We start from the raw sequence: 10,292 nt of genomic DNA, 5'->3' as shown, positions 1-10,292 counted from the left end.
CTCATCCCGGACTGTGCCTGGCTTTTCCGTCTCTGCTCTTCCACATCTTCCCTTTTTGCAGTCTCCGTCCTGTCCACCTCTTCCCTTTGCATTCCTCCTCTGCCTTTGCATCCCTCCCCTTTGCATCCCTCCCTTTTCGCCTCCCCCTTTGCACCTCTCGCTTACAGCCCTCCCCTTTGCCTCTCTGCCCCCTTCGCATCTCTGCCTTTCCCCATCCCTCCCCTTTGCATCTCTGCTCCTCGCATCTCTGCCCCCCGTACCCTCGCCCCTTGCCTCTGCAGCCTGCCCGGCTCTCAGCCCCCTGGCACCCTCCCTCCTCCCCTTCTCATCTCCGCCTCGCTGCCTCCCTGCGCTCTCGCCCGGCCCCGGTGCCCCGCAGCCTCCGGGGCAGCCTCCGGGGCAGCCTCCGGGCCGTCTGTCGCCGCTCCCAGCCCTGACCCCCGGCGCTCCCGGCCCGGAGCCGCCCGCGATGCCCGCGATGCCGGTGCCGGTGCCGGTGCCGGTGTCGCTGCCGGTGCCGGTGCTGGGGCTGGGGCTGCTGCTGCTGCTGGGGGGCCGGGCGGGTGCCGGGGCCGGCTGCCAGCTGCCGGCGGAGTGGCGGCCGCTCAGCGAGGGCTGCCGGGCCGAGCTGGCCGCGATCATCGTGTACGCGCGGGTGCTGGCCCTGCACCCCGACCCCTACGGCGCCTACAACTACCTGCCCTGGCAGAGGGGCCCCCCCGGCGGCCCCCAGCAGGCAGCGGGGGATCTCTTCTACTCGGCCGAGATCGAGCTGCTGTGCGACCAGGCGTGGGGCAGCATGCTGGAGGTGCCCGCCGGCTCCCGCCTCAACCTCACCGGCCTCGGCTACTTCTCCTGCCACTCGCACACCGTCATGCAGGGCTACGCTTATTTCTTCTTCCTCCGGTGAGTGCCGGGCTGGGGGGTCCGGGGAGGGGTGGGGGTGTCGCATCCCGGCTCCGGGGCATCTCCGCTCCTGCCCGCAGGGTTCGCTCCGTCCCGCTGCGCAGCGCCTTCTCCCTTGCGCTTCCCTCAGCTTCACAGGGGAAGAAAAGCCCGGAGCGCCAAACTCCCATAGTATTCCAGCACTGTCGGCCAGCACATGCACAGGGAGCTGCTGTTGAGTATCTCGTGGGTGCTGCTGCTTTTGTTTTGGACAGTCACGGAGACGGTCACTTCGCCTGTTTGCCGGAGTTTGGCGTGGGAGTTTAAAACCCATCCCCAAATACTCACCCGATAGCTTTCCATCGACTCTCCCGAGTCCTAGCCAGACCCTGACTTTGGGCTCATCGAAAGAATAAGAAAATAAACCACAATGTGGGAACAGAGCCATCTCCGTGACCTTTCAATTCGAGAGCATTTGCGAAATACTACTCAGTGGCTTGTTTTGAAATACTTGGTATATTCTTAGGCTTGGTGCACGACAAAACTCATTTTGACACTGTCTAGGGCTTAGTCTGCAGCAACAACTTTAAACACATTTTATTGACACAAGTTATTTATTGACTGCTTGAAGGAGTACTTAAACTCTGGGCTCAAGGGCAAAGTGAAGCAAATTCAGTGGAAACTATGGTCCAAAATACAGATTTGTCTCCTTCATGGTGTCTGCAGGGTGGAAGGAGCGGTTTGGTCCTTACTGCTGCTGCCTGATCTAGTCCTTGTGGTGGAAATTGTCATTTTGGTGCCAGGAGAGCTGACGGTTACTTGCAGGCTAAAAGTCTGTGTGACTTTTTGTCGAGCCAGGCAGAAGTATGACAGGTGACTTCTGCAGGAGAGAGAGTGCTGTTCATTCTCACAGTGGGCTGCCCCTGCAATCTGTGTTCCAGAATGGATGAGAACTACATCCTCCTGCCACATGGAGTCAACTTCCAGGAGGCGATTTTCCCTGACACCCAGGAGAACAGGAGAATGTTTGCCAGCCTTTTCCAGTTTTCAAACTGCTCGCAGGCACAGCACGTGTTGAGCTTCTCCAGTGACTGGGAGATTCAAGAGGACAACCGGGTAAGGGATTTGTTTGCTTTCCAGAGCTTGTTTTCAAAGTGGGCACGGGCATTATTCCCATGTCCTTTGTGAACATATGTATATGAATGCAGAGCTGCAGCTCCCTGATTTTCCAGTTTTTTGGGTAGTATGACTAGCAAAGTAACACACTGATGAGGAAATATTAAACTGTTTCCAAAGCTGACCTCTGTGTTAACCTCTTCAGCTTCCTGTGGACCTGAGCAAAGCTTGGTATCAACTTGTTCATGAACAATAGGTTAAAATACTATTACTTGTGATCTTGTCCTCCCCCACCCAGATAATTTCTGGGTTTGCTATCTCTAGACCTCTTTTTTTAATTTCAGCTGAAATGCTCAGGAGCAGATCTTTGCTTTTGAACTTCTGTGTTCATCTCATGTAGTGAGAGCAGTGCCTGGACCATGGCAGACTGTAAGGGATTGTTCTTGCCTGACTCCACATAACAGCCTAAACGTCTACTGAACTAATCTCCCTGAGCTGCCTTTGTAGCAGCTGGGAAAAAAAGACTCTTAAGGGCACATTTCATGTGAGTGATGAGGGCAGGGTTCCTCTGAGTGATGCCAGCACTTTCTTCTGAACAAGACAGATGAAATGTCTCTCTTTCCTTTCAAGGAAGGCCACAGAAAGCAGTTCACCCTCTAAGCAATCCTCCCTTAAGAACATCCAAAGATGCCCACTGTTGGTGGCTTCTGAGTCCCTTTATGGGATTGTAGTGTGTGTAATAAATGCAGGATTTTGACAAATGCTTATTTGGCAGAGAGGAGCAACATGTTATCATGTGTGTGCATGTTCTGGATGTACACATACTTTTGAGAAAGTGGAACTTGGAGAGCTGGTTTAGTGCCAAACCTTGTTTTGTGAGGCTGGTGGTTTCCCCTGCTATCTGAGAACATTTCAAGCACCTCTCTAGGTCAGGATGGACAGGACAGGTGTCATTGCTTGTGTCTTCTGTGGATTTACCCAAGACATGATGTTTATGTATGACAGCAGATGTGTGAGTGGCTTGCTTGGGAGACGGATGGAGGGAACTCAGTAGCTGGCTGAGCCTTTTCCTTTCACCACCTGGCCAAATGCCAGCATACAAAGTTTGAGCTGCTGTGTGGCCATCTGGCCAGTGACACAGATCTTCTCCTTGGGATGCCCCATGAGCAAGTATTTTCCTGCTGCTGATATTTTTGGTGGGGGAGCGTGGAATGGTGCTGTGTGGGGACAGCAGCAGAAATTGATATTTAAGAGGAAATTAGTTATCCTACAATTAAATTGCAGAGCTGTAGCCCTGTCTGGGCAAGAAGGGGGAGGTGGAGAGCCCCGGTCCCAGCCCTGCCTCCTCCCTCCCACCCCCTGCTCCCCAGTGACACAAGCAACATACTTGGCAAGTAAAGGTGCTGCTGCTGCCAAATCCACAGATTTTTTTTGTCCAGGGGAGCAAAGTGGCATTGGGAGGCCACCAGATCCAACTGCCAGTGTCTGCTTGTGACAGATGCCTGTGCACTGTTTATTTCGTCATGCTGAGCTACATGCAGGGGATCTTGATGGGCTGGAGCTCGTTTATGCCAGCAGTGAATCTCACCAGTCAGCCCTAATGGAAATCACCAGGCAGAAACCCCCAGGGTAAGTTGAGGCAACCCTCAGCATATGTATCAAAAGTGCATTTCAGCTGTTGCACTCTTTGACCCGTGCAGCTGTGAGCAGACTGGGGGGGATTAGAGCTGCTGCTCCCACTGCTGGGGCCGGGGGCTTTACACGCTTCAACCCCCACCCATCCAATGAACAAATCCAAGCACAACTGATGGACACTGTCTCGCCCTCATAATGAAAAGTAAAAGCTTCCTCTGCACCAGTTAAAAATAGATGGGGCTGACTGTGCTCCCATTCAGCTCCTGCATCTGTGTTTGCCCAGCTGAGCGCCAGCTCCCGGCGCCTGTGTGCCCCAGCCTGGGAAAGGGATGACATTTCTTGCTGCTGCAATATTAGGAATTTGTTCCTCAGCTCTTCCCAGGTACAGCTCTCTTTACGTTTCCCTCCTCTCTCTGTGTTTTTACCTGTAGTGGTGGCTTTCCCAGTTGTCACTGTGTCTGCTCACATCCTGTCACACTGTGAACAATTTCCGTTTCCAAATGTTCTCGGCCGAGCTGCCCCGTGCTGGCTCCTAAGCTGAAATCTGTGTGTGTGCCAGCTTCATGGCACAGACAGTGAACACAACTCAGAGCATTGCTCCTGAAATTTTTGAAAAAGAAGCTCTTTGGGAGCCTGAGTACATCCAAAGGGGGGTTCTGTGATGGTGTCAAGTTGGGAAGAGCTTGGACAGAGAGGGAATGTTGTCTGATGAGGCTCATAGTGTAGTGAGGAGTCAGGGGTCTCGCTAGCTGCTGTGTACTGACAAAAATTGTTACTTAAAATACATCACAGATGTTTTGTGCAGTCAGAGAGGAGAGGTGGAAATGTTGAGACATTCCAAGCAGACGGCAGATGAGATGAGAGTCTCATCCCAGGAGTTCATAGGTAGGGTCCTTCTTTCAGGTATTGGAACAGCTGCATGCAGGGACAACTCAAAAAGCAGCAGGCCAGAAGAAACTTGGAATAAAGGAGTGATGAAATTTTCTGTTTACAGGCAAATCCATACTCTGAAAGTCTTTTGGAATCCTGCTCTTGATACATTTCTGGGGTGAACGCTTTAAGGGAGACTTTGGTGCTAGAAGCACGTGCAGATGCAATGGAAAACTTGTGTTTGCAGCTCAGGGATGCTCAGCCAGAATGTCAGAAAATCCCATGATGGCTGAGTGTCTTTGCCTCATGTAATACTACTCCAAGCAAGACTAGTGTCCTGCTGCAGGGTGTGCTTGAGCTGGCCATGGAGCAGGTGACCCAAAAGTGACCACTGACATGTTGTCCTCCTGCTTAGCCTCTTCTGTCTACAGTGCTCCTTGCATGCAGGCAGCCTTGTCTGGGCTGTCCAAGGGGTGAAACGAGGAAAACACTGACAGCTCCTTCTCCTCCTTCCAGCAAATGTGTCTGATAATGCAAAAGAGAGCAAAGAGGTGTGCAGGAACTTTTTGATGCACTGGGATGTGCCACCTGCCTTTTCCATCATGGCAAAATGTTTTTAATTTTCGGAAGGGCCCATGGCGTGTGATGATAAGAGGTCAGACCCAAGGCACATCTCACTGAGTATAATATTTTCCTCATCCTGGGCCTGCTGCTTTTTGCTGTAAGCTAATTCCAGCTGCATTTTTAAGCCCCTTGCAGTCTGGGCTAAGAGCCAAATGCTGCTTTCCATAGTTTTCCAATAACCCTGCAATCTCATAAATTCACTCAGGCTCTTGTTCTGGCCATTTCAGAGTGCAATGTTAGCTCCTGCCATTGTTTCTTTAGTCACTTGCATTTTGGCCTCCATGTTTGCAGAGGCAAATAATAATGTGGCTTCATCCTGACTTTTTGTCTCAGCCCCTTAGTGATGTTTGCAGATCTCTTGCTTTACTCCAGCTCGTTGTTGCAGTGGTTTCCACAAGGTTGTTTCTAAAACCAAGGGACGATGCAGTACACTGGTATTGAAATATAGCCCCCCTGCAGAGTTTCACCATTTTAGTGCAAATCTAGGAGCTGTAATTTCTCCTCCTGGCCTTCTGCAGGGTTGTGTGATCTCATAGAGGACCTTGTTGCTTTGTCTGTACACGAGGGATTACAGGAGAAGAGACTTGAAGTCTGGTGTGATAAGGACAGTAAAAATCTCTAGCAGCACTTGTAGTTATTGTTCAGAGGGGCTTAACTGGTTTTGTTGGTAAGGAAATGTTTTTGGCCTCCCCCTTTATGTGTGCAGGAGAGCTGCAAAATGACCCCACGTGCATCACAACGAGGGATTGATGTCAAGGTGTCAGCCCAATTGTGAGCAACAGTGACAGCTCTAAGATAAAGTCCATGAAATGAAGGAGTCCATTAACTTCAATTAAGCTCAGAGATTGCAGGGGGAGACTATACCTTTTATTAAGCCTCTCTCCCTGCATTGACTCAAGCAGCAGAGCCACAGTTACCTCAATTGATTTAGATGAATGGACTTGCCTTCTGAGAGACCTCCAGAGCTTGATCTGGAGGCATTATCTCTAACAACAGAGCTTTTATGGGAGTAGTCAGTGTCCCAAATAAAAAGCAAGGTAATTAGTGGGTTAGCCTGGCAGTCTACAAATATCTGTTTAGCATCTTTGGGCTTGGATCTTCTTCTCTGGTGACACCATGGCTGCTGTAACAGACTAATGACCTGGCTGGGACACCTGGAAGGCTTTGGAGCCGCTGAAAAGGGACTAGAAAAGAAAAGCAAAACAACTGCATAAATGGCCTTGCCATTACTGTGCAAAGCAAAAATTAAATTAAACTACATTCTTCCTCTGTGGAAGTAGAGGAAATAGTTTCAGAATTATTTGTACTTTAGCAACTCCTGTGTGCATGGGCTGGGAGCCACAGGGTTGGGAGAATCCCTGAGCCTATCTGTGGGCAGCAGCACATCTGCTGGTCCCAGCCTGTCTCTTCCCTGATGCTCCCAACCAGGTGAATGGCAGAGGGCCTCAATCAGTGACACTTCACAGCACCACCAGGACACAAGCCACAGAGAAACAGCCACTTGTACCTGAGCTCCTTGCCTACGGAGAAGGGCTTGTTCACGTGATGTTTGCTGTGGGGACTTGTTTTGATCCATCTCCCAGGCAACATGCCCCCAGAGAGGGGGAAGAAAGAGGGAAAGTTGGGGAAGTCCCCAGAATTTTTCAGACCACCCTGATTTTGGAAGTGATTAATGTCATGTCCAGAGAGAGCCTGAGCTGCCTTGGATCCATGGGCCAGAGGTCTTCCTGTGGTGGCTGAGATGGACATTGCTGATGCCAGAAGTGACTCTGCTCTGTGAGTCTTGCAAATCCTGGCCACTAGGAAAAATAAGCTGATAACTGTGTTGTCCATGTTATCCACAAAATTAAAATGAAAAAGTAATATTTTTTTTCTCTTATTAAAGTTAAGAGCTTCTGCTCTTGCAGAGTTCCCTCTCTGCTCTGAGTGCTGGGAGATGAATTTCAAGACTGGAAAATGTCTGCTCATGCAGACCAGAGCCAGCTGTTTTAGGAGAAGAAGCAGTCTCAAAAAGAGCAGGTAGCATCCAGGCTTGGTGGAGACAGTTCTCGCTAATTCCCATGTACTGAGTTTTTGTGTTTGCTTGTGGCATGAGCTGCATGAGACATTCTCCCTTCTCTGGTCTTAAGACACTAGGGAAATACAAAATAATCTCAGTTAAAACCAGTGCTACGTGGCAAGGGCAGTACAAAAAGACCTCAAAATGGAATTGAAGTGAGGTCCAATATCTAGAGGTTTGAAAATCTCCTTTTACATGTGGTTTCCTGCCCTGCCATTGGTTAGAGGAGTTGTTTCTTCGTGAGCCTACTAGCATGATAGAAAGTGCCATCACTTCTGGGTTGTTTTCATAGTGATTTACAGAGCTTTTGTTTTCCTCCCAGAAACCCACCCAGGGTGAACCCCCTCCTGTTTCCTGAATCTGTGTTTAATTTGAGTACATTTAAGCAATATCAGATGAAATGGAGAACTGCTGACAAGTGTCTGGGGCAAGGGAAGACCATGAGACAATTGATACATTTGGGTAACATCCCTAGGAGTCTTTTGGCACAGAAATGGCATTGATTCTTTCCCAAATCTTCACACCCAGGCTGTGGTAGGGGACTCTTAGAGCTCTGACTGGCATATCCCTATCAGTTTTCTATCTTTCCACATGCACACAGACTGATAAAACACAGAGTAAAAGATCACGAAGGAATACACAATAGCCTTATCCACAGGATATTTCAATTTCATATGGTCTTTATAATATTTATAACACCCAGAAGGTGTTCTGAGCAGTGCTTCCCAGGAGAAAAATGGGCAATATCTCTGCTTTTCAGTTGTTTCGTAGAGGCACATTATTTCTGTTGGGGTTGGTTGGTTTTCATACACAATGCAGGAGGGACAACCTGATGTAATGTGTGAGCCTTGGACTTGGTATAATTTGTGAACAGTCAGAATTGGGATTGAAAATGGAGCTTTTCCCCTCCCATCTGACCTCTTGTCCCCCATGGCAGCCATGGTGGGGGGGACGTGCTGAGGTGAGAGCCCACTTTGCACCCTCCTGGTACCAACAGGGGAGCCCCAAAGAGTGCCACAGCTCCTGGTGAACGCGTCTGGACCATTGCTGCCTATCAGGCAATGCAGATTGCTCCAGAGCACAGCTCTCTTGCTGTGTCTCAGGCACATCCAAGTACATGATATCCTTTCAAATATCCAGTTTCTAGCTCATCGAGCAAGGAAATGCCAAGACAACCAGGGGAATGTGTATGTATGTGCTGCTGCCTCCTCGAAGGATGAAGCAGCAATCCTTCCAGGAACTGGCAGGGAAGGGAGACCCACATGGCTCCAGGCCTCTTTTAATTATCCAGAGTCACACTTCAATGAAGTTCTGCCAAACGCTCTAATTCATTCCATATTCTGTGGCACAGGGCTGTCTGCTGCTGTGCTTGAGCTTGGTGGTGAGCAGGCATCTGACCCCAGGACACCTTTTGGGTTCTCTGCCTGGCTGGGGGCCACGGGGGCAGCTGGCAGTCGTAGGCTGAGCTCTGCATGTTGAGAGGCACAAAGGTGGGGCTGAAGGGACCCTGTTGTCCTTCCTCTGTTTCAGATCCAAGGCTGTCTGCAGGGCTGCCATAGCCTTGGGTTTTCCAGCCCAGACATGGCTTTTCAAGCCCAGCAGTGCTTTCTTAGCTGGATGAAGAGTTTTTTGGGAGCCCCTGACCTTTGGAAGCCTCTTAGCCAAGGGCCAAGGCACTGTGTAGGTAGGAGAGATGGGATTTTGATTGAGCTGGTCATGTTTCCTCTGTGCTAACACAGAAGTGGCTGAAGGGGGTTATACCTCCCTCAAGGGGGGCAGTGAGAAGGTTGAAGCCCACCCTGAGCTTCCACATATGAAGATGGACTGGTAATTGCAGCATTGTAGTGAGCAGTGGACCTCTCCTCCATCCCCCCTGGAGATGACACTGTCATGGGAGAAGTGGCAGCTAGAAGACACGAGGAGGTAGACTTCATTCCCTGTCTCCTTCCCTGTGTGTGAGTGATACCTCTGCTTTCCTGCCCTCCTGTTGATGGCCTCTCCAGAGTGGGAAAGTGAGAAGGGACATCCCACCACTGTGAAGGATGAAGGGAGAGGTGCAGGGAAGGGGTTGGTGCAGATCTGGGCTGTGAAATTGAGTATTGCAGGGCAATGGATGCCTGAAAGAGCTTGTGTCCACAGCTAAATCCTCTTCCTCAACAGGGATTTGTGTATTCAAGGTGCTCCCCAGTTGTCCTGTTCTTCAAGGAGAGGAGTTGAGGCTGGTGTTCTTAAGGTGTTTGTATCATCTTACTAACCCAAGGCAAAACAGAATATGCAGTCCAAAGAAGCAGCTAATGGTTTTTTTGTTGTTTTTTTTTTTTTTTTTTTAAATCCAGTAATGATTATAAGTCATATTTGTCCCATGACATTTCAGTGTCAGAGGGTGGAGGTGCCTGGGAGCCACTGAAAGATGCTCAAACATGAGTCCTGGCATCCTGCTCATCCCAACACACTGGGGCTATTCCAGTGCTTTTGACTGGGCTGGGAGCAGGAGGGGGAAGCAAATATCAGAGCTGGCTGCACAAGGCTCTTCACCTGCTTGGGTTTCCCTAGAGCTTGTTTTGAGCCAAGTCTTGGGGAATACATTCAGAATGAGTCTCAGGCAATTTTTCTGGAACAAGATCTGCCAAAATAATGAGGGAGGTACCCATATCATGTGTTGTGACCCCTATAACCCAGTTATAGGAGCTACCATGCCCTTCTGTAAATCTGTGAGTCTGTAGATGCATTAGGTGGTTTTTGTGTGTAAATTGATACTTTTTGTTGGTCAGCAGGTGGAAAGGATGATTCATGTAGGCCAGCAGTCCTGGACCAGGATTTCTCCTGGATGAACACAATGCTCCTACAGGCACAGTGGCCAGACTTGTCCTTTGGTTTAGTTGCTGTTGACCTCGAACCCAGGGAGAGTATTTTCTTTCCATTTCTCTCTCTCTCCTGACCCACCTGTGAGATAGATACAGAAAAAGATGGAGGAAAGCATTTATCAAAATCAATGGCCACCAAAATCCAGCTGCCAGCTGGCAGACAGGACACCTGTGATGCTGCCTGTAACCAGATCAGCCATTGTGGCTCGAAGGGAGATGAGATCTTTTAATCTGGGACA

General features: G+C 49.8%; 1 protein-coding gene across 1 annotated transcript in view; it reads left to right on the top strand.

Moving 5' to 3' along the window:
- Window positions 1-216: 216 nt before the first annotated feature.
- Window positions 217-10,292, top strand: part of CCDC3 (coiled-coil domain containing 3) — a 34,622-nt gene continuing 24,546 nt past the window's right edge. Inside the window, exons 1-2 of the mRNA XM_039730937.1 lie at window positions 217-906; window positions 1,827-2,001. Coding sequence (XP_039586871.1) covers window positions 470-906; window positions 1,827-2,001 — 612 coding nt within the window. The 5' untranslated portion in view covers window positions 217-469. The remainder of the gene's footprint in view (window positions 907-1,826; window positions 2,002-10,292) is intronic.

This window comes from Passer montanus, unplaced genomic scaffold (assembly GCF_014805655.1).
Source record: "Passer montanus isolate IOZ18808 unplaced genomic scaffold, ASM1480565v1 scaffold74, whole genome shotgun sequence".
Lineage (NCBI taxonomy): Eukaryota > Metazoa > Chordata > Aves > Passeriformes > Passeridae > Passer > Passer montanus.
Note: the sequence above shows the minus strand (reverse complement) of the source record. Positions and strands in the feature narration are given on the sequence as shown.